This window comes from Tenrec ecaudatus, chromosome 11 (assembly GCF_050624435.1).
Source record: "Tenrec ecaudatus isolate mTenEca1 chromosome 11, mTenEca1.hap1, whole genome shotgun sequence".
NCBI classification, from domain to species: Eukaryota; Metazoa; Chordata; class Mammalia; order Afrosoricida; family Tenrecidae; genus Tenrec; species Tenrec ecaudatus.
Window position 1 is genome coordinate 52,114,023 of NC_134540.1, and position 24,687 is coordinate 52,138,709.

The following is a 24,687-nucleotide window of genomic DNA, read 5'->3' on the forward strand; positions in this document are numbered from 1 at the left end:
TGAAGGGAGACGTCAGACAAGGAAAGATATGACAAAATAATAATTTATAAATTATCAAGGGTTCGCGAGGGAGGGGGCAGTGGGGAGGGAGGGGAAAAATGAGGAACTGATGCCAGGGGCTTAAGTGGAGAGCAAATGTTTTGAGAATGATGAGAGCAATGAAAGTACAAATGTGCTTTACACAATTGATGTATGTATGGATTGTGATAAGAGCCATATGAGGCCCTAATAAAATGATTATTAAAAGGTGGGGGGCAAGTTATCAACTGCTAAAACATCAGCTACTGAAAACACTGTGGAGTATAGTTCTCTTCTGAAACACATGAGATCTCATGAGTCAGAATTAACAGTGAGTGAATTGGTACCACTGAAGCCAACCCCTAGTGTGTGGTTGGATTCCCTAGGAATGAGACACAGGCATATGCTGGTCAAACACATCCTTTATTTCTGTTAAACAGTCTTTAAAAACATCCAGCTGGAAATCCTAGAGACCATGAGAGCTACCTGGTTTCACTTGGACTCTTCTCCCAAAAGCTAGCTCAACAGGTCTGCTCCTGAGTCCCACTTCCCTAGGATTTCACTCAGTCCTTCTTAAGAAACAACAGCCCGTCATTTCTTAGCCTGCTCGTGAGAGGGGAGGAGGACAAGGACCCTTGCCCTTGAGCTCTTCGCACAGAAGCCCCTCTCCCAGTCCCATGATGACCATGGTCCCAGTTACAGCGAGTCTGTGGGAAAGGTGGTCCGAGAAGGAGAACGTGGGCACAACCTACATCACACACAGACGGCTACTGGATCTCACATTTGGGAAGTAACATTAAAAAAGATGGTCCCATGATGTCTTATCGTCTATTACTATTGGACACACATCAAGGAAACACATTCATGAGATAAACACATGGGATGATACATTTCTATAGTAGGAATGAGACCCATGCACAGTGCAAATCATGGTGCATTTCACACATGGGAGCTGACAAGATTGTCTTAAGTTAAATGCCCACTGAGGGCTGAGTTGGAGCGTGCTGGCTCCCTCTGAGGTGAAGTGTCATCACATTGGAAGCGGTGCCGGACCAGGGAGTATGGAGTGGTGTGGTGCTCACCCACACCCTGTCGGGCTCCTGGACTTACTGGTGGCTCTTTTGGAAGCGTCCTGGGATTTCCTTGCCAAAGACTGTGTGAAAGGTTTAGCCTTTGGGCTTGATCACCCATGTTGGGGGTGGCTTTTAGAGTGCTGTAGAGAACCTGTTTCTCAGTTGCCTCCATTTCTCCACCAGAAGTGGTGAGTTTGCCAGGCAACGGCCGTCCTGCAGGCTCCTCCGGAGTGGAAGGAATTGTGTGTCCGCAGCTCAGGTGTAGTCCAGAGCAGGTGCTTAATCAGTGCTGAATTCAAGCCTAACTTTCCTTCGGTACATACACTGTCCTCCATTGACACTTGCTTCTTAGGTACTTCTTCCAAAGTAAATAATATATACATGGGATTCTTCTCTAGTAGAAGTAGGGCTACTGCTTTGCACAAAGACTTTGTGCTCCTAAACTATGTATCCATTCATATAGCTGCTTTGCCCTGGCTTTATCGAATTCCTTCCACACTGCTGGGCAGAATATTTCCCATGGGATTTTCAGGTTTACACTGCTGTCATACAACTTTTCCGAGTGCTCCGAGTAGGTGAGAGCCCGTGGGGCCTGGGCAGGCTGTACACCCTGTGGGTAGAGTTGTTGTCTCCTCTACAATGTGGACAGAGGACATGCGCAAACTGTGAGGAAGGTATCATAGGCTGCTTCTGCTTCTAGCCACATTTGGACAAAGCGCACATCTGGGAAACCCAAAGCAACTGCATGTTTGCCTTCTAGAAACCCCAAAGCTGTCGAAGGACCTGAAGCATTCAGTGCCTGGTCTGGGTAAACTCATTGTCGTGTGGGGCTGGCGAGTCATTCCACCCCCTCAAGGAGCTCCAGGAAGCCGTGGTTCAGTCGTTGAAGGGAAGATGCCAGGGCCCCCTTGTCCATAAGTATTGCCTCAGTGCTACACTCATTGGGCAATGGAGTGCATGTCGCTTACGTTAAGCATCTGAGTTAGTGCCCCTGCCCTAGGGCAGCCAGAATGCCAGAGAAGGAGACTCCCATTTGTCTTCTCTGATATCATCTTCAACTGCAGGGTTCAGCCAGCGACAGCCCAGTGTAGGGACCGGGAGCCTAGTGGAGCTTGGCATGGCCCCTCAGATTTGCAGCCTGCCCTAAAAATGCATTTGCCATGTTAGGGGATTCAGCACGAAGAATTGTGATGGCTATTTACATGCTTTCTTAGCGTTGCTACCTCTCCGGGAGCTGGCCATGAATCGCTGGACGTGCTGCTCCTACTCTTTTTCGAACCACCTTTTTATTTTTTAAAAGAAACAAGCAAACAAAACTCATGCCATTATTGAATCACTGAATATTATTTCAATGACCTAGTTCAGCCCCATTGTTCCAAATAGGGAGACCGAGGCTCCGACTGCTGAAGTGCAGCGCCGGCTCCCCAGGGGGTGTCTGTAACAGCCATTTGGGCTCTGTGGCCTGTCAGTTGCTCAGAAAGATCAGCAGGAAGAGGAAGCAGGAGTTTCGGAGGCTCTCCCTCCCATCCCGTCCCTCCTCCCCACAAACCAAGCCCATTGCCTTCCAGTCGATTGGGACTCCTAATGCTTCCACACAGGAAACACTGAGATGCTGAATGGGAGGCAGACAAGGATGTCTTCTTTCCTTGGATGCCTCGAGTCAACGGTCACTCTTTCTGTCAGATTTGATGGGGCTCCGGTGTTGCTCGCTCAGTGATGTGAAGCGTGGTGGGAAGCGAGCCACCAGGAAGCGCCATGGCCATCTGAGCATGCCTGGCCATGAACTTGTCGAGGTAAGGCAAGGACTGCAGACACACAGGCCCATTGGATGGGTTGAAAATTGCAGGGTTCATTCTGAACGAGGGCTCACCTGCAGCCTAAGTTACTTCTAGAATCATGGAATGAACTCTGGAGAAAATTCAGCCCCACGCACTCCTCCTTTACGCTCTCATCATTTTAAGGGTGCTGATTTTCGGTACACGCAGAGTGCGGCGGGGCGTGGGGGGGGAAGGGGGGGCAGGTAGGGGTAGGGGTGGAAAAGATGAGAGGGGTTTGTTTTGTTTTTGACTCCAGGATGGAATGCTTTCACCTAAACCAGGCTGGTCCTTCCCACAGGTCCCATTATTAGGGCATTCCCGGCGGCCTTCAGATTGAGGCAATACCGATGTGAAGCAAGACAAAGATGCCTGGGCGTAGGGGTGGGCGGTGTGCGGGTGGCACCTGGGACAGCTTCGTGCCTAGGAAAGCATGCTGGAGTAGAAGCTGAAGCTCTCTGACGTGGTCTTGGAGTCGCTGCGGGAGGCGCCATTGGAGGTCAGGTCGAGGGACGAAGGCGTGGTCTTGGGGACATCCTCCAGCTCTTCCTCGTGGGCGCCCACCACCGTGGAGACCGTGGTCTCCAGCCGACTGACTTTGTACACGCTGCCCTGCGTCTGGAGGTACCGGGTGGATTTCATTTCGAGTCCCTCATAGTCTCCGGCGCTGATGAAGGGGCAGCACCGGAAGGCGTGCTTGAACCCCAGACGGAACCTGAAGAAGAAGCAGACGGAGTGACTGGGGGAGGCCCACTTTCAGGGGACACCCCAGTAGGGCATCTGCTCTCAAACAACCCCAGTGAACCCAACTATGACTTGACTGTTAGATTTTTGAATTCGTTGACAGATGGAGATATGAAGGTGAAAAATATTTAAAGAAGAAATCAAGGTCAAATGCAGGCCTATAACTCTGCGTAAGGGGTACCTTGACAGAGGGCAGCTACTGGCCATGGGGGTCGACAGAATTGTACTTAATCCAACACCAGCCGGCATTCATCCAGTGTTTTCCGTGTGCTGGAAACGGTGCCAGTCACTGGGCAGTAGACACTTTATGTCCTACCCTATCAGCACTAACCAGCAATCGTCCGTGAACAGGCACCTGTGAGTGGCTAGATAGGCAGGCCTGCAAACTGAGCAGGTCTGGATGGGAGGCTAGGGATAGATCCAATCTATATCTATCTGTGCTCTAAATACATTCATGAATTTAGGAGCAGGCAAATATTTGAAAACTTTGTGGCCATAACCAGACAGTGGAGAGGATGCGTCGCTGGGCTGAGAGAGAGGTCGATTGGGGTAACAGCTGCCAAAGGCAGAGTTCTGCCCAGTGCTCTAAACTCCACGCTGCCGAGCAGCCTGCCGGTTGAAAAGCTCTCTAAGCTGCAGCTCTTGGTTTCTGCCCGTCCGGAGGACAGGTGAGTGGAGAGGGGCAAAGCCTCGAGCAAACAGGCTGACAGGCTGCGTGGACCATCTCAACCCCAGACTGCAGTACCCCGATCCCAGAAGAACTAGAAGGGGCCTGCTTTCCTCCACTCCCAGCTCTGATAAGAATCACGGATTATCCCAGACAGAATCCGAGAAAAGAAAAATGTAGGACAAAATTTAAAAATCACGCACACACACAAAGACAAGACACGGGTTGAGAGGGATAGGAGGGGCCCTCAACACTTGGCCCTTAGACACCCTCCCACCTGTAGCTGGACCCACTCCTAGGGCTCACCTTGCAGCCAAGCAATAGACAGATCTATACAATCCGCACCAGCGGACTGTTTGTCCGCTGGTGCGGATTGAGGCAACTGGAAGAGTGCCGCTGCATGGACGGAAGGAATTGCAGCTAAGTTTAGGACACAACGTGTACAACACATGCTGAGTGACAACGACCTTGCTCTGTACGTGTTTGCCCCCACACCACAAAAACACACCAAAAAACCCTCAGTCCTTTTCCTCTAGCAGTTCTGACTGAAGACTGTTTTTATGCAGCCACCGCCTTTGAGCGTGCCTGGGGTGTGCTGCTGGTACAGCAGGCAGACTCAGCTCTTAACTACAGATATGCTAAGGGGACTTGACCTCCAAAGGGCTTAGAACGATGATCAGGCACTCAGGAGAAGAAGGAATCTGTAACAGATGAACAGAGACCATATGGGCAAGTTCAAGAAAACGTCTTGCCTGACATTCATGGCGCCTGAGTGTCACATTCATAGAAGACACTCCATAGACGGATGAGCAATGGATACAGAGCCGGCAGCCAGCACTTTGTTCCTGCCTTTGCCTCTCCCACCTCCTTCCCCCGAAGAGCATCTGTCCTCTGCATGAATGGGCTGTGCATGGTGTCCCACCTCTCTCCTGAGGACCCTGTGCAAGTCAAGGTGGATTCCTTATTGCTGAACACATCCCTGAGGATGTGCTTGTCTGAGGTTGGCCTCTGCTGAGGGAGGGCTCTCCCGACCCCTCCGGCAAAGGAAAGGCAGGGGTCATATCTTTAAGCCCTTGATTCTTTGCTGTTTACTCCATCCTGGTTTTAAACTAGACACTTTGTGAAGCTTGTATTTTGGAAGTGAAAAAGAAAAACCAGAGAGATGCTCTCTGGAGGATTCTCTTTCTGCTCCACATAGGGCTGACTCTGCTTTTGGAAGCATTGCTCTCTGTCTCTTCTCCGTCTCTTTGTCCATAGCAAGCCCCCTCTCTTTCTCTCTGTCAGCAGGCACGGTCCCTTGTGTATGAAGACTGAGTAAACTAAAATCACAGGGCATGACTAGATCTAGGCTAGCTTGTAGGCATGCTTTGGGTGCATCAATCACAGAGATTTAAAATTTTTTCACTCCCTGACTTAGTTGCCAGCATTAAAAAATGGGAAGTTTTCACAAGAAAAATGTGGATGTTTGGTTCCTTTTGAAAAAGACAGAAACCTGGTCACCTTGGGTTGGTTGCTTGGCAACAACGAGCAAGCACTGAATGGCACAGCAATTTGTTAGGCACAGTCCCCACTACTCCCTCTTGTGCCACAGTCAGCTTTCCTCATTTAGCTCAGCTATTTGCTGCATGCGCGATGGTTTTGTGGTCCCTGGCGAGAGGGGAGTGGACGATGTTCTCACCTGTCATTGAGGCAGCAGTAGATGATGGGATTGTACATGGTGGAGCTCATGGCCAGCCACATGATGGCCAGGTAGACCTGCTGAATGAACTTCTCCAGGTAGAGGTCCGGGTTGATGTAGGGCAGGAGGAAGAAGATGTGGAAGGGCAGCCAACAGATGGCAAAGGTGCATACAACTACTATCATCATCTTGACCACCTGGCAAGAAGGCAAGACAGGTGAGACATCCTCTCTCATGGCTGCTTCTGTCTTCTCCCATCCCCCCACTGCACACGAGGTGGTGTGAGGGGGGCAGGCCCTTGCCCAGGAGGAGGAAGGACCTTTTATGTGCAGTGGCAAAGGGCCTTGATTCTCAGAGACTGGTCCAAGGACAAGCATCATTGTCACTATGAATTTGTTAGAAATGCAAATTCTTGGGCTCTACACAAAACTGACTGAATCAGAACCTTTGGCAGCATTCTGTTTGGACAGGATGATTCTGGTGCAGTCAGTGTTCTCCTGATGGCCAAGAGCTGGTAATGAGACAAGTAATGAGAACAGGTGAATGTGTTCTCAGGAATGAGGGAAAAGGCAGCAGCGGGGAGGAAAGGAGGAGGGGCCTGTGAGTCAGGCTGTACAGCTGGTTTAGAAACTCAGGCAGTAAGAGAGGGGCAGAGATTCAGAAAGCTGCAGGAAGGGCATTCTGGGAGTGCTAGGTACTTCAGAAGGATATTTCAAAGAAGGTTTTATGAAGAGCAGGTGATGTAGCACCCTCCAGTTCTTTCCAAGAAATCTTCTGGAAATAATAACACAACATCAATGTAATGAAATAGTATGCAGCAAAAATAAAAAGGGCATCTCCGCATGGATTGACTGTTGAGGACTTGGGGCTATTGTGAAGTGCGAAGGGCAGGATGCATTGTCATTTGTGTGAAGGAAGGAGGAGGGGAGAGCAAATAGTTACTGGGTTTAAAAGTGCATTAAAATTTCAACAAGAACAAATGATCAAAAATGTTAGAAAAGGAAAAAATTAAACAAGAAAAAAATATTGGTTCCGTGTGTGTGTGTGCACGCGCACACACATGGGACAATTAATGGTAAGTCTTTAAATATATATATTTTTCTTACTCTCAATTTTGAAATAATTTAAGCACGCCAAGCAATTGCACAAATAGGACAGAGAGTTCCCAGGACACGTTACTCAGCTTCCGGCAATGATACCATCGTACACAACATTGTGAAAATTCACTGCATTCAATAATCTGCAAACGTGGTCTTGGATTGGACCAGTTTTGTTGTCTTTTTCATGCATGGACCTGTTGGGGGTGCATTACGCACACACCTCTGACTCAGTGACTCCAGCGGACGGAGCAGAGCTGCCCCTGTGGGGCTCTGAGGTGGCAGATTGTTATGGGGGTAGAAGCCGCTACCTTTTTTTCATGAGGAAAGTCTTGGTTGGTTCAAACTCCTAACCTTATGGTTGTCAGTCCAACATGTCATCCACTGTGCCACCCAGTGAGGAAGTGTGTGTGTGTGTGTGTGTGTGATTGCTGTTGTTAGGCACTGTCCGACTACTCCTGTAGATCTGGCTCGTATTGTCCTCACGTGTAGATGTAGATAAGAGAACACAGCTCCTCAATCCGGGTCCAGAACTGTGCCACCACCTCAAAGCTAATCCCCACATCGAGCCCTGTTTCCCATCTCGGCAATCCCTGCTCTGTTCTCCTTCATTGCAGCGTTGCCTCTTTTCATACCGGTTAATGTGGGAATGATGTGAATGTATCGTTTATGGAAAAGTTAAATAAAAACACGGAGGACCGTATTACTCTGTAGTGTTTGGGCAATGACCGTGTGCGCATGTGAGCATGTGTGTGTCTTAATGACTGACCCGCGGCAGTTCCTCTTGGGGAGGGAAAACGGAGGTGCATGACTGTGCCCTTACGTCAATGTTACAGAGCTAGTCTCTCCCTTTCCCTTCTTCTTTGCACCCCTGTCCTCTTTCCTCTGCCTCGACTCCAGGCCCTTTCTTCCCTGCATGGTTCTCAGCCCCGGGTCCTGCTTTGTACCTCCCATGCTGGGACTCCATGCGTTACTCCCTGCTGGTCAGCCTGTGGCCTGGGCGAGGGGGTTACATGCTGCCTGGCCCTGCTCACCTTGCGCTTGGCAGAGACTTGCTCGTGGTATCGGTCTGAGGAATCTCCTGGGATCTCGCTGGCCCACAGGGTGATTCCCACTACGGTGTATGCATAGCCGATCACCAGCAGGGGGAGGAAGTAGATCAGCACAGTCACACAGATGTGGTACCTGTGACAAGGCGAATGGGAGAGTCAGTCTAAGACCCGGATGGGTGATAGGCATGGATGGAGAGAGCAAGCACATCTCCTCCACTCATGTATTCCTCTGGATTTTTCTTTTCCTCGTGACAATTCCTAGTTAGATTGAAAAAAGATGAGTAATCATTAACAAGAGGGAACAGAACGCATGTCTATTTACATAGGAGAGTAAGTTCAATATCACCTACACACACGCACACACACAAAGAATGTGACCTTAGGCTGTATTAATGACGACATTTCTATAGAATAAAGGAGGTGATTATACCACTCACATTACGCTTGTCATCAATTTGGGAGGCGAGGATGTAGGTCAACTAGAATATTCCCAGATAGTGAAGGCCCCACACATGCTACGTATATAATTGTGTTGGAGAAGAGAGGACTCGTTTGAATAGCTATCTTCTCTGAGAGGACTAGGAGCAGTGACTGTAAACCACAATGAGTGTAAACCACAAGGTGTAAGCTACTGCTAAGCCTGCTTGTTTTAAAAGTTTATTTTTAAATCATTTTATTAGGGGCTCATACAATCCATACATATATAAATTGTGTAAAGCACATTTGTATTTTCATTACCCTCATCATTCTCAAAACATCCTCTCTCCACTCAAGCCCCTGGAATCAGCTCCTCATTTTCCCCTCCCTCCCTGCTCCCCACTCCCTCATAAACCCTTGATAATTTGCAAATTATTATTTTGTCGTATCTTGCCCTGTCCAACGTCTCCCTTCACCCCCTTTTCTGTTGTCTGTCCCCCAGGGAGGAGGTTGTATGTAGATCCTTATAATCAGTTCCCTCTTTCCAACCCACTCTCCCTCCTCCCTCCATCCTCCCAGTATCGCCACTCTCACCACTGGTCCTGAAGGGATCATCCACCCTGGATTCCCTGTGTTTCCAGTTCCCACCTGTACCAGTGTACATCCTCTGGTCTAGCCAGATTTGTAAGGTAGAATTGGGATCATGATAGTGCGGGGGATTGGGGGAGAGGAAGCATTTAAGAACTAGAGGAAAGTTGTATGTTTCATCGTTGCTACATTGCACCCTGACTGGATTGTCTCCTCCCCAAGACCCTTCTGTAAGGGGATCTCCAGTGGCCTACAAATGGGCTTTGGGTCTCCACTCCGCACTCCCCCTCATTCACAATGATAAGATTTTTTTGTTTCTTGATGCCTGATACCTGATCCCTTCAACAACTCGTGATCGCACAGGCTGGTGTGTTTCTTCCATGTGGACTTTGTTGCTTTTGAGCTAGATGGCCGCTTGTTTACCTTCCAGCCTTTAAGACCCCAGATGCTATCTCTTTTGGTAGCCAGGCACCATCAGCTTTCTTTACCACATTTGCTAAGCCTGGTTTTTAAAAATACATCTCCAGGTAGAAACTGCCTGTGTTCCCGAGTCACCGCTTCGGGGAGAGACAGCAACCGACTAGTATTGGATGTGAACATGAGAAAGAATATGCTTTTGTTGTACTAAGTGCTGACATCTTTGGCATTTATTTGTTAAAACAGCTTTGTTTTATTTTGTTTAAATAAAAAGTAGGCGGTGCAACTTTTATTTAAATTTAGAGAATGGACATTTTTTTCAGGGGATACTTGGAAAGTCCTAGTCCTTCTTTTTAAGGTAAAATTTAATAGGGAAGCTCAGAAAATACTACCACTAATAATGAAAACAGTGAACATTTTGAAGACTTAGGATGTACAGGTTATTGCCTTAATTGTGTAGATAATATTGCTGGAAGTGTTAAGAGGAGATGTGGTAAAAGTGTATTAGGTTTTAGGCTGCTAACCACAAGGTCAGTAGTTTGAAACCATGAGCTGCCCCATGGGGGACAAATGAGGCTGTCTACTCCCATGAAGAGGGACAGTCTTGGAACCCAGAGAGGCAGGTCTACCCTGCTGCTATGAGTTGGAATTAACACCATAGCAGTGAGTTTCTTGGTTGGTTGGTTGATTTACAGACATTATGCCAAGAACTTATTGCTGTTATTTAATTTAATCCTCAAAACAAATAATTGAGTAAGTACAATTGTAATTTCCTTTTGTATAAAGGAAAGCTAAGCTTAGTTTATCTGTCCAAGTTCACACAGCTGGTAAGAAGAGTAACTGAGAGTAGGGCACAGCCAGTACCTCCCCACCAACTCTTTGTCCCTCAACAAAAGCCACCCCGCAGCCTTTTCTTCCTCCCTGCTTACCCATAGGGATTGCCTCCTGATGAAGAGCGCCCACTCCACCCTCAGCTCTTTTTTCAGTCTCCCTTTTTGATACCCCACTTGCCTTCAATCTCTTCTTGTGAAGCCCAGTGGTTGTTTTTCACACACACGCCGTCTCTTCTGAATACTGTAATTTGCAATTTGAAGACACTTGGAGCGTTCTTAAGTAATATGCACAGATTCAGCAAAGCAGGGAACCCAGCTGCATCTCTCCATGGAGACAGGCTGCACTTGGCTCTCAAGTTTCTTCTTGGCACCTCTTTTGGGAGTGTGCTGATTCTCCAACCACCATGTGGCAACCACTGTACGCCATGCGTCCGCGCCCTGATCTCCGCACCCTCTCTCCCCCCCAGCTGCATCCACCGTGCTGGCCATCAAAGTGCGGGGAGACATGGCAGCAGGGAGCCACGCTGAAGTGTCCCTGTTGCATCTACTTCTCCCTGGTGCTGGCGCTGCTGTGCAGCCCCCTTCTCTTCACAGTGGATCCAATGCACAACGGAGGGCCCTGGTGCTGGGGCTGTGCCATCCATGGGCCCTTGGCGAGTGTACTGCGGAGCCCCTGGGCTGTCACTGGCTGGCATTTGGGAGTTGAGCACCAGGCTTTGATTCAGAGTTCATCTTCATCCGGAAGCTCCCCGCAAATCTGTTCCACATTATGGCAGCCTGCATGCCTCCTCGGACAGACAGACAGGTGGTGGCTGCACATGAGGCGCACTGGCTGGGAATCGATCCTCGTTTCCCCAATGGGAGCAAAGAATCGGTGGAGATGTTCAGCTGGTTCACACTGGTCCCACAGAACCAATATCGGGTTTTTTTGTTGTTGAGTGCAACACACTGGTTGTTTTGTATGACTATATTTTTTTGTAAATTTATTTATTTTGCTCTTGAGTCTCCTATTTCCTTTATCAGCTCTCAGAATGAGTACCTCCCATGAGAGGAGAAAGCAGGGTCAGGGGTGCTTGAGAAAGGAGCCAGAGAAAGGACCAGGTATGACTGCAAGGGACAGAAAGGAGGGCAGGGGAGGGCCTTTTCAGTCCCCACTTCATGATGCTTGTCACATCGGGGGCACCCAGACATTGCTTTTGGTCATTAAACCATGCTGGTGTATTTCACATTGCTCTCATAAGGAAGGTGCCTACAACAACGTCACGTCCTTGTCCCCTCTAGCCCCTCCTCTAGGCAGCATGGGCGTTGACACATGCAGAGGACAAGCTGGCCGAATGTGAATGCATTGTCCCCAATCCCTCAGATCCCCTGTTCATCATACCATAATGCTCCCTAACCCAGGTTGCCTCCTGTCTCACTCCACAGAGTCACCTCCTGGTCCAGGCATCAACAATTCCGCTTTCTGATACTCAGCACTCAAAATCAAGATCAGTAGCTTAATTAAACAGTATGTAGGTTTATTGAATAATACCTTGGAGCCCTGGTGGTGCCATGGTTTGTGCTCCATGGGAGAAAGATAGAGCAGTCTCTGTCCATAAAGATCACAATCTTGAACCTTTAGGGTCTACATGGACTGGATGGAAAACAGTGTTCTGTGTCTTATAGTGGTTAGCGCTCTGCTGTACTCGTCTAAGGGTGAGACCTCCTCCAAGAAAACCGTATGGGGCAGTTCTACGCTCCAACACATGGGATTGCCCTAAGTCAACAATGCCGTGGTGGCAATGGGCTCGGTATGGTTTTGATGGTGCCTTGATTATATGCTTCACTGAGCTTCTAGGTGCCTTGATGTGGAGAAAGAGATAGGCCAAGAGGGCAGGGCTCTACGTTTGACACTTCCACTCTAATTAGACAGTTCTGCTTTGCAGGGGTTCTATGCGGGCTTTCTGTGGATGACTCTGTCTGACAGGAAACCTGGTTTTAGCTGTTACAGACTATTGAAGAGCGCTGATCTAATCCATGCCCCTACAGAGTCCACTAACCTTCTCTGCGATCATCCAGTCTTTACTTGAATACTCCCTGTAACCTGCTGACTATCTCCAAGGACAAGCTATGTCCAAGATGCCAGAAGCTTGTTGGAGATGTGGAGTTTTAGACCCCGCCCCAGTGAGAACGCTGCAGAAAGTGCAGTTTAAACCAATTCCCTGCTACCTCGATTCACGCACACACCCACATTTGAAGCACAGAGCTCTCAGTTTGAGCTGTTCAGTTGGAACCACCTGGGGGAGGGCTGGAAAATCCCTATGCTTAGATACCCCCTTATAGCTTCTGACTTTTTTGGCTGGCATTGCAACCTGGGCCTCTGCGTCTTAGAAGCTCCCCAGGTGGTTTCCCTGTGCAGCCAGGCTGGGAATCCCCAGCATAGAGCCGCCTGCTGCTCCCAGCCTTGGACACACTGCAGCATTCACTGCTCTAGCTCAGGCTAGAAGCTTCCAGCTGGATTTCCCCCAGAGGATGGTGGTCCAGAACAGGAGGGCACATTGAATCCTCCCTTCCCCAGAGCTCACTTTGCATCCCAAGTCTCTCTCAGCCAGGATCCCACCGCTTTCTTGATTTGGTGCTCGGTGGCTTTGCCTGAATGTCCCTTCTCAGAATGCCTCTCAGATGGTCTGATTCTTCTGGACGCCTGGTGCTGAACACCAACTTGATTTTTCCATTTCTGGGAAAATATATTACGTTCCTTGCCGATAAAAGAACAGAAAAATTCTGCATTATTTGGTTTGCTTTTACATTTGGATATTAGGGCCAAGTCCAAACGCCCTCACAGACCTCTTCAATGCAGGCACACCTTGTTGCCTACTAATTGAAAAAATCCAGCAAGGATTTATTCAGCACCTATTCCATACCTGGCCCTGTGCTCTTTTGTGACCAGGACTGCTTGTATAATTAGCCCAGTTTATATTGGGTGCTCATATCCTTACGACTTTCTACGACTTTCTAAAAACTCTTCATGTTTCATTTGTCACTGAGCTTAGAATGGTCTTTTCCATACCTAAAATTGATTCCCCCCCCCCCCCCAAAAAAGCCTACATTTCCCGTCTCTCCATCTATTTGCATTTGGCTCTTCAGGTCATCAGGGCTTTCTTTTGATATCCTGAACAAAGACTCGGATATTTGTTTGTAGATTTTTCTGTCCAAGAGTTGCTAAGAGATTTCCCAACGCCATTCCTCCCTTCAATCTTCCCCTCACTAGTTCAAAATTATACTTTTACCACGCACTACTCGTTCACATCCTGCCTCTATCTCTGAACGTTGTTGTTTGCATGCTCATTTTCAAGTAATTCCAACACATTTTATGTGTTAAAATTTCTATGAGTCAAATGCCCGGTGGCACCTGGTATTCAGTTGCTTTGGTGTTGGGTGAAACTAGCTTAGTTTTTTAAATAGTTTAATTAATATGTATTTCACATCTCATACAATTTAATCGTTCAGTCATATTAGCAAGGGTTGTGCAGTCATCACCACAGTCACTTTAGAACATTTTCTTCTTTCTCATCCTGATTGTTAGCTTCCCATTTCCCCCTTATTGTTAGCTTCCCTAGGCAATTATTAATTCAGTTGCTCTCTCTATAGATTTATCTATCTTGGATTTCATATACAGAAAAGCATTCAAATCAAAGACAAAAAAGCCCAACCAATCACAGAGTCAACAAAGGCAAAATAAAGCCGAAAAATCTCAATTGAAATGAAAGCAGAAAATATTAAAAACTGAAGCCACTTGAAAATGAGTCCAAAGGGAGATTTTTTTTTTTTAACATCCTCTCATTTCAGAATCAACAGCCACCATCTAAATTTTTGTGGCTACGTAGTATGTCCTCCCGCCCCTCTGGTACTATGAATCGCTCTTTATTAGTTTACTCAATTTCCCCCCAAATAAAACCTCTCCAGGGCATTCACATTCTCACAGAGAGGGCCAGGGAAGCTTGCCCATTGCTTGCAGCCAAATCTGCTGTTTCCTGAAGAGATGAGGCTGTAAATCCTCTGGACGCTTCCAGCGCTGACACTAGTGAAGTTCAAGGGTGGACGCTGTTGCCTGTGCACCCCGGTCTGTGTTTCCTTCACTGTCAGCTCTCTCAGACAAAGAAGAAGGCGTTATTGCCAGAAATAGAAGCTAGAGATGATCTAGCTAGAGATCTTTAAGCCCTGGACCGCAGCAGAAAGGAGCCAAGCTCCCCGCACCCACCTCTTCCTGTGTCCACTCAGTTTAGAACCAAAGGGAGTCATTAAGGCTGAGGAATAGTGAGAGAGGGGACGTGTAGATGTGTGTCAGTAGTCCATCCTAACATTCTGTTTGAGTGGCTATATTAAATAAAAACAAACAAAACCTCATAAAAGGCATCCCTGCATTGAAAAGTTCTTTCATATTGCTGAAAGAGAAACACTAGGTGTCCCTTGGACTGACCAAGGACCTTATTGTGTTTGGGGACAGGAAAAGACAGATTAAAAACCTAATTTGGAGTAGAGTGAAATATGCTGAATTAGTCGGTGAGGAGAAAATTAAGAGCAGAGCTAATGTGAAAGAGAGAGAGAGAGAGAGAGAGAGAGAGAGAGAGAGAGAGAGAGAGAGAGAGAGAGAGTCTGAGTCCCATGGTTGGAAACAGGGCCTTACAAAAGCACACAATCAGCAAGACACTTCACCATGATGACTGCTGAATTCACTGAGTAGCAGTGGGGTAAGAGAATTATTCCCAGAGAGTGCCGTCTTGTCCTGATTCAACTTACAAATTCTTCAGTAAAGAAGGCCTCCTCCAACAACCCCATGTTAGTGAGGTTTTCAAGAAGTGGAGGGGGAGTGGTTTTCATCAGGAGCCAAGTGGGCTGGTCATAAGTGTGTGTGGCCCAGCTGATGAAGGTTCTCCCCTTGAGTAGGAGTGTGGGGTCTGGGATGCGTCACCTAGCACAGGAAACAGCGAGACCAAGAGGAAGACTGACTCTGTGATATGGTCCCATCTTAAACTCCCCAGCATGGTCCCAAACTAAATGAAACCCATTCAGAGGGGGCTCCAAGGCTTTGTAAATCTTTAAGGACGCATACAGACTTACCTTTCTTATCACCACTCACCCCAAGACTGAGTGGTGGGCTTGGGCCTCTGATCTTTCTGTTACTAGTCCAATGCTTACCCAGCAGTACTACCCAAATCAAATCAGACCAAACCCACCCAACCCCTCCCAACCCAACCCAAACCAGAAAAGGCATCATCTTTATCCTGAAGTGTGGCTGGTGGACTGATCTGCTGATCTCGAGGTTAGCAGCCTGACGAATAACCCACTGTGCCCAAACGTTTCCTTGACGGCCCCACTCAAACCTCATGGCCATTGAATCACTTCTAAGCCATAGCAACCCTCCAGGACAGCATAGAACTGTATTTCTACAGGAGCTGTTAGATGCCAACAAGTGGGTTCCAACTCTTAGTGACCTCATTTGCAACAGAATAAAGCAGTGCCCAGTCCTGCTCCATCCTCACAAATGTTCCCCTGCCTGAGACCATTGTTTGCAGCCAAGGTGTCAATCCACCCCTCTTGTTCCACTGTCCCTCTAATTTGCCAACATAATGCCATTCTCCAAAGTATGTAACACCAAGACTTGCCATCCTGGCCTTTAAGGAACACTCTAGATGCCCTTTTTTCCAAGACAGAACAGTTTCTTCTTTTAGCAGTCCATGTTATTATCAATATTCTTCTCCAGCACCACCATAAAATGCATCAATTCTTCTTTGGTCCTCTTATTCAATGTCCAACTTTCACATGCATATGAGGCCATTGAAAAAACCACGGCTTGGGTCTGGCCCAACTTAGTTCTCAAAGTAACAGCTTCTCAGTGCTGTAGAATGGTCTTGTGAAGCAGATGTAACACTTCTTTTGATCTCATGACGGCTGCTTCCATTGCATTAATTGTGGCTCCAAACAAGACAAAATACTCAACAACTTCAACATTTCCCCCATTTATTCCAATGGTTCCTATTGGTGAAGTTGTGAGGCCTTGGGCCTTCTGTTCATTGAGTTGTAATCCATGCTGAGGGCTGCAGCCCTTGACCTTCATTATCAAGGGTTTCCAGGCCTCCTCACTTTTAGCAAGCAAGGTTGTATCATATCCATATCACAGGTTGTTAATAAGCCTTCCCTCAATCTTGATGCCACATCCTGCTTCAAATGATCCAACTTCTTTGATGATTTGCTCAACACAAAGATAGAATAAATATAGCGCGAGGATAAAACCCTGTCGCACACCGTTACAGATTGTAAACGATTCCCTGGTTCTGTTCATAGCACTGTCTCTTGATCCATGTACAAGTTCCTCATGAGCACTATCAAGTGTTCTGGAATTGCCTTTCTTCTCAAGGTTATCCATAGTTTGTTACGATCCATGTGGCCAAATACTTTGATATAGTCAATAAAACACAGGGAAACATCTTTATGGTATTCTCTGCATTCAGCCAAGATCCATCTGATATCAGCAATGATATCCCTAGTTCTATGTCCTATTTTGAATCTGACCCGAACCTCTGGCAGCTTATTGTTAATACTGCTACAACCAATGCTGGATGTATTTGAGAAAAACTTTACTTGCATGTGATGTCAATGATACAATGCTGTTGGATCACCTTTCTTTGGTTGCTATAAGTATGGATCTCTTCCAGTTAGTTAGCCAAGCAGCTGTCTTCTAACTTTCTTGATGAGGGGGTGCTTCTAGTGCTTCATCAGCTTGTTAAAAACAGTTCAGTGGGTATTGCATCAGTCCCTGGAGCTTGGTTTTTGGCGAATGCTTTCAGGGCAGCTTGTACTTCTTCCTTCAGAAAGAAAGGAAGAAATTGGTCCTTGCTCATATGCTACCTCCTGAAACGGCTGTATGTGGACTTGTTCCTTGTATTACTTCCATCGTCTGTCTCTGCTTCCTGAAGCAGTCATTCTTTTTTTTTTTTTTACCATAGGATCTTTCAGTATTGCAACTTGAGGCTTGGAATTGTTTTTTGAGTTCTTAAAGTTTAGGATATGCTGAATACGATCTTCCCTTTAGGTTTTCCAATACTATGTCTTTGTACATTCATTTCAATATTTTATTTTGTCGTCTCAGGCTATCCTTTGAAATTGTCTTTTCAACTCGTTGACTTCATCATTTCTTCCATTTACTTTATCTACTCCCTTATTAACAGCAAGTTAAGTTTCAGATTCTCTCCTGATATCCACTTTGATATTTTCTTTCTTTCTTGTCTTTTCAATGACCTTTTGCTTTATTCATGAACGATGGTCTGATGGCCTCCCACAGCTCATCAGGTCTTCTGTCATTAGTGTCCAATGCATCAAATCTGTTCCATATGTTCTCCCATTGCAGTGTAATAAACTCAAAGTCATATTTTGGCACTCATGGATTCATTTTTATTTTCTTCAGCTGTATCCTGAGCTTACACGTGAAGAATTGCTGGTCTGTTCCACAGTCATCCCCCCGCCTGGTTTCAGCTGCTGACATGGAGCTTCTCTAGCATCTCTTCCCACAGATGCAGTCCTTTTTATCAGTGTGCATTATATGTGGAGAAGCCCATTGATTGAAATCCAAAGTCATCACCTTTATGTTGTTGAAATTCTATCACCAAATCTATATTTCCCAACGATTGTTCCTTCCTCTTTGTTCCCAACTTTGATGGAATGTTTGATTAATTTCGGACTGACGTTGTTGGTGGAATGCTTCAATTTCTCTCTCTCTAGCTTTTGTGGCTGGTGCATAAATTTGAGTAAAAGTTCTATTGGTTGGATTTTCTTGAAGGCTGAGAGATATACTCCTGTCACAGACAGCACTCACTGCATGTCATGATTTTGCAATGTCCTTTTTGACAGTAAATGCCACCACATTCCTCTTGATTGTGCTGTTCCTGGCATCGTAAATCATAGTTTTCTGATTCAGAACAGACATAGCCAGTCCATTTCTGCTGACTTATACCTAGGATATCAATACTTCTGTGTTCCATTTCATTTTTGACCACTTCCAATTTTCCTAGACTCATGCTCCACACATTTCAAGGTCTGATCATTAGCAGATTTCTACAGCTGTTTCTCCAGACCTTGAATCATGCCCCATCAGCAAACAAAGAGCCTAAAGACTCTAATCTCACAAGCCCTCCCTGGCTCTAGTCATTAGGGTTGGCTACACTCTGAGAAATCAGCTCCTCTGCAGTCGCCTTTCGAGTACGCTCTGAACTGAGCGGCCCATCCTCTGGCACCATCTCTGTCAATGTTCTGTTTCCATTCCTTAGGCTTTTTAAAAGTATCTCCCCAAAGCGGGGAGCCCAGTTCTTCTTTGTTGTCTGGTCTTACCTTTGAAGCCCTGCTGAAACCTGTCCACTTTGGGTGGTCCTGCTGGCATTTGAAATGGCAGGGACACAGCTTCCAGCAACACACCAGCCGCCCCAGTAAGACAAACTGACAGGCTAGTGGTGGTTCACAAGATTAGAAAGCCTGTTTAGAGCAGACAGTGGTTTAGAACTGCTGACCTTATGTTTAACTGCTCAATATATCAACCACTACACACTAGTCTCCAATCCAGATACCACTACATCATCCGGAATTTCTTGGCTATTCTGAAGTCGCAAGACTCTCAAGCCACAAGACTCTGCTGGACTACAGGGCTGGCCCCAACCAGAACCAGCCTGACTCCAACTCTGAAAGTGTGTGCCACTGAGAACGACATTAGACCTTCTGGTGGGGGAAAGGAACCAACCTACCAGACCCAGACGGAAGGAAACCGAGAAGGAAAAAGAGAAAGGGGCAGTCGGCCTAGACACCACATGGGCACAGCAAGCCCAGAGGATGTGGTCCCTGCCTGGAGCTGCTGGGGCACAGAGAAGATTATGGGACTACCAATAGCTCAAGACATGTTGTCCCCTAACTGGAGCATACGGAGACAGGGGACAATAATGGGGACACACAACAGGAAGTAGAACATAACAGATCAACAATTGGAGTAAAGCCCAGCCACAGAGTCCCCGAGGAGCCCAAAGAATGGACTTCCGGGGAGGAGGGGCAGCTCTCGGATTTCCCTAAGGACCAGTGGGGAGGGTCTCATGGGACCAGCAAACAGAACTGGATGTTTGTAGGGTTTTTTTCCCCTCTTTTCTTTTCTTTCTTCAACCATATTTTTCTTATTGTTTGGACTAGGACATGATGGTTTGCCTAATTATATGGGTTGGACCATGGAAGGGAAGCCTGGGGAGAAGGCAATGGGCCCAATGGCCCTGGAAGGTAGAGGGGGAAAAAGGGGGTGGGGAGAAGGGTGTGGTGAGCAGATGGTGTCATGGACAGGGGAACAACTAGGGAAGTGGAACCAGCATCTAGGAGAGGGTAGAGATCCCGTGAGTATTAGAGCAGCACCAAGCTAGTGGAGAGGAAGTGCTAAGAGGTGAAAGAAGTGGGAAAATGATGGCAGGGCAGGAGGAGACAACAGGAAACAGAGGCAAGCTCTAGGAAGCAAAGGCATAGATATGGAGATTAACAGAGGTGTGCACTTATGCAAATACATCATTCCATAATAATAGTGATATTGGCTTGTGCAGATATATTTATAAGGCAATATACAGACACTGCAGACAGGCCTTGGGCCTCAGCTCATACCTTCCCTCAACACAAGAACACTTTGTTCTAACAAATTGGCATTCTGTGATGCTCAACCACCCCCACCCCCCAACCTGATCGCTGAAGACAAAATGGGTGCATAAGTAGATGTGGTGAAGACAGAGGATGGTGCCCGGCTATTTAAAGATATAGTGTCTGGGGTCTTGAAGGCTTCAAGTTAAACAACCAGCCATCCAACAGTGAACCAACAAGCTCACTGGAATAAGCACACCAGCCAGTGCGATTGTGAGGTGTCCTTTAGACTGGGCAAAAGGCATCAGAAGATTCACAACAAACAGTAAACAAAGAAACAAAAATGCATTGGTCAAAATGGAGGGGGGTTGGAGCTGAGACCCAAAGGCCATCTATGGACAATGGAGCATCCCCCTACAGAGGGGTCACAGGGAGGGGGTGAGTTAATCAGGGTGCAGTAGAGCACTAATGGGTCACCCAATATATCTCTGATCCCGGGAGGCCTCCTCACCCCCGCTATCCTATCACGATCTCAGTGCCACCTCCCAATCTACACTAGATGGGAGCATGTACATAAGTATAGGCAAGAGATAAAACTCACAACACATGGATCCCAGGAACAGTAATGGGAATAGAGATACTAAAAGAGTAGCAGGAAGCAGGGGAGAGGTGGGGAGGGAGGGAAGCACCTATCGCAATGAATGGCACATAACCACCCCTCCTCCCCAGCTTGGGGGAAGAACAACAGAAACCACAGGGGAAGGGAGACAGCGGTCAGTGTGAGATTTGAAAATAATGAATCACCTACAATCTATCAAGGGGCCAGGAGGGTTTCGGGGGGGTGGGGGGAGGGTGAGGAGGGAGGGGGAAAAAAAGAAGCTGATCCCAAGGGCTCGATGGAAAGTAAATGTCTAGAAAAGAATGGTGGAATATATGTACGAATATGTCGGATACAATTGATGCATGGTTTGTAACAAGAGTTGTAATATCCCCCCATAAAGTGATTTAAAAAAACAAACAAAAAACATGTAGCAGAGAAAAAAAAGAAAAAGCAAAGCAAAAAAAAAAAAAAAATCTGAGCAGACAGCTGCCAGCAGGTGGCACCAAACTGCAGCCGACCCTAGGGCCAGCTGTACTTCATTTAGGTTTATTGACATTTCGGTAGCATGGCCATAGGGCAGCAGACATTTATGTGCCTGAATTCTTTGTCCATATCCCCTTCCCACCAAGACACATTCCTTACTGTCATTGTACAGTTTTCCAATAGATGTACTGTCGTCCAGCCTTCACCACTGTAACATGGGCTCTGCAAACCCTTGAGTGTAGCACACTGGTGTTGTGGTCTACAGATGCCTGGGGGGCACAAATGGCTTGCAATGACTACTCACTAAAGGTTGGCAGTTTGAATCCATCCATAGGCACCAAGAAAAGGAAAAATCCCTAGAGATCTGCTTCTGTAAAGACTACAGGCAAGAAAACTCCATGCTAACTCATTTCTACTCTCTACCTCACAGACCACTATGAATCAGAATGGCAAAGAGTTGGATTTTTTTTATTTGTGTTTGGTGGTTGCTATGCCAGCAGACAGCTGTGCCAAGTTGGCCTGGAGTGGCCCTGCTGTGGTTGGTGTTTGGTGCCCTCTCTCCGGTTCTGACTGAAAGTGATCATCTGCTCCATCCTCACAATTGTTCTGATGTTGAGCCCATTGCTGCAGCCCCTGCACCAGTCCATCATGTTGAGGGCCTTCCCCTTTTCCACTGCCCCTCTCATTTACCAAGCGTGATGTCCTTCTCCAGGGACTGGTCTTTCCTGACAACTTGTCTAAAGCAGCCGTGGACACTGATAAACGATTTGCCAATAGAATTTACCCACACCTTCTACCTCCTTAACTCACTTGTGCTATGCCCTGCTGGGGGCTGAGTTTGCACACTTCCACCTCATCAGAACAGTCCTCCATGAATGAGCAGCCAGGGGGGACCTGCGGGGAGCTTCCAAAATCCTGGCTGTTGTTGCCTGTGATGATCACCAACCCGTGAGGACTCAGCTGCGTGCAGCAGAACTGAAGTTTGTACTTTGTCCTTCTATCAAGCATCTAAGATGTGATTACTCATGATGGGGCATTGTTTAGAAACTGTTTTATTCAGTGCCAACTGATACAAGCAAACATTTCCTGATGTAAGTAATTCACACCATAAATGTGGGTGTTGGCTGGTATTTTACATTCTCTAGTCCCAGGGGCATCAGGGACTTAAAATAATCAAAACAATTCTAGACTCACTAGCCCATGACTAATGAACTCTCCATGCCCCTCACCAAATAAAAATAAAATCAAATAAAACATAGCGATCAAGTTCATATCACGGAAGCATCAAACATAGATAATCATTGGCATGTAGAAGATGTAGCGATCGTATGTCTCCTCGGTGCAGCTTTCTTTCATGGTAAAGATGTTTCTTAAAAGTGGATCCAATACTGGGAGGGTAGAGGGTGAGTGGGTTGGAAAGGGGGAACCGATTAGAAGGATCTACATATGACCTCCTCCCTGTGGGATGGAAAACAGAAAAGGGGTGAAGGGAGACGCCGGACAGGGCAAGATATGACAAAATAATAATTTATAAATTATCAAGGGCTCATGAGGAAGGGGGAGCAGGGAGGGAGGGGAAAAAGAGGACTTGATGCAAAGGGCTTACATGGAGAGCAAATGCTTTGAAAATGATGAGGGCAAAGAATGTACAGATGTGCTTTATACAATTGATGTATATATGGATTGTGATAAGAGTTGTATGAGTCCCTAATAAAATGTTTTTTTTTTTAAGTGGATCCAATGTCACTTGATTATCTCTGGGATTCTTCAGGTAAGAGACAGATATTGCTAACTCCATTGTAAATTGAAAAATTAGGTGCCGGGAAGGTAATTGCCTTGTTCAACTCATTCAGGATTGAAATGAGAACAGAACACGGGTCTGTCCTGTTCTCATTTCAAACCTTTGTGTTTCTTTTCTCTGTCTGCTCCGATGTGCTCAGAAGAAGGGAAAATGCCACTCGGAGCAGGGAAATCACTGTCGTTCAACAAGGGATGCATAGATCAAGCACACACATTAGTGGTGACACTTAATAATGACATATATTATATTTAAAAGTAGCATAGCTTAAAAAAATCAGACCCAGAATTCAGTTCAGTGTTGATGGGTACTTTGTCAATGGGCCAAGTTTTGGGTCCCACTTCACATTTGCAATTATTCTTGTATTTCCACAGCCTCTTCCTGTCTTGAAGCCTAGCGAGAGACTCTCCATTGGCTAAAATATGTGGGAAAGGCAAACACCCTCTTTTCTGTTCCTCCACCAAGTTTCTCAGCATAGACAATAGCCTGTTCCACAGTGAGCCACACACACAAAACCCAGCTATGGTTTCCATTAGCAAATTGAGCAATACAATTGATGTGCCACACGGAAAGGATCAAGGCGACTACATGAATCAATTTGAAATCTGCTGTGAGTTGTATGTGAGAGGTTAACATGTTTAATGCACGAATGTTGATGGACTCTTTTTACAACACCCCTCTTCTTCCCCCCAGCTGGCCAAAGAGAATCAAGTGATTGCTGGACTATCTTTGATGAATTCTACACCTTTTTTTAAGTGGGTTTTTATGAAGGAAGAAAAGCTAAGTTGAACTATACAGTAAAGTGAGATTTGCACCTTGGATCTATGCAGTGCGGTATCTACAGTATAATGCAGGAAAGAGAGAGAGAGAGAGAGAGAGAGAGAGAGAGAGAGAGAGAGAGAGAGAGAGAGAGAGAATATATACCGTATATACTCATGCATAAGCCAAGTTTTTCAGCAGGGCTTTGAATGTTTGTTTACTCACATCTAACCAATCACAGCTGGCCTGTACATGGATGGCTCCAATTCCCAGAAGCACCCGTAGTGATTCACTGACGCTGGCAGCTGAACTAGTAAGGATATGTCTGTGGCCTTGCTCTGTCTCTTCCCTCTGGTCTCTGTGTCAATTCACAGGCTTGTACTCGAGTCAATCAGTTTTTCTGGTTTCCAGGGTAATAATTAGGTACCTCGGCTTATACTCAGGTCAGCTTATATTCTAGTATATACAGTAATATATTAGTTGGGGTTGCATCAACTCTGTGCCTGTGATAGTAGATTTTGCTAACTGAATTTTTGGAAGAATATTCCCAGTCCTTTTTTTTTTTTTGGTGGAGGTGCCTCTGCGTGGACTTAAGCCTCCAATCTTCAACTTAGCAGTTGAGTATTTTAACAGTTTACACCTGACAGGATTTTTGTGCTTTGTGTAGATATATACCTTTCTCTCTCTCTCTGTCTCACATCTATGTATTTATCTATAGAGATGAAAGTATAGCAGGGGAGACAGAGAATCAACAAACATACCATAAAATAAACATAAAGTTGTGTTAGGAGTATAAAGGAACTAAGCAAGGAATGGTAATGATGATGGGGGGATAGACAGACAGACAGATAGATAGATAGATAGATAGATAGATAGATAGATAGATAGATAGATAGATAGATAGATGGATGGATGGATAGATAGATGGATAGATAGATGGATAGATGGATGGATAGATGGATGAATGGATAGATGGATGAATGGATAGATGGATGGATAGATAGATGGATGGATGGAT

At 46.4% G+C, this 24,687-nt stretch overlaps 1 protein-coding gene across 1 annotated transcript in view; it reads right to left on the bottom strand.

Moving 5' to 3' along the window:
- Positions 1 to 290: 290 nt before the first annotated feature.
- TACR1 (tachykinin receptor 1) overlaps positions 291 to 24,687 on the bottom strand; it is a 675,223-nt gene continuing 650,826 nt past the window's right edge. The window contains exons 8-10 of the mRNA XM_075563057.1: positions 8,126 to 8,276; positions 5,995 to 6,191; positions 291 to 3,620 (exon numbers count right to left, since the gene is read on the bottom strand). Coding sequence (XP_075419172.1) covers positions 3,329 to 3,620; positions 5,995 to 6,191; positions 8,126 to 8,276 — 640 coding nt within the window. The 3' untranslated portion in view covers positions 291 to 3,328. The remainder of the gene's footprint in view (positions 3,621 to 5,994; positions 6,192 to 8,125; positions 8,277 to 24,687) is intronic.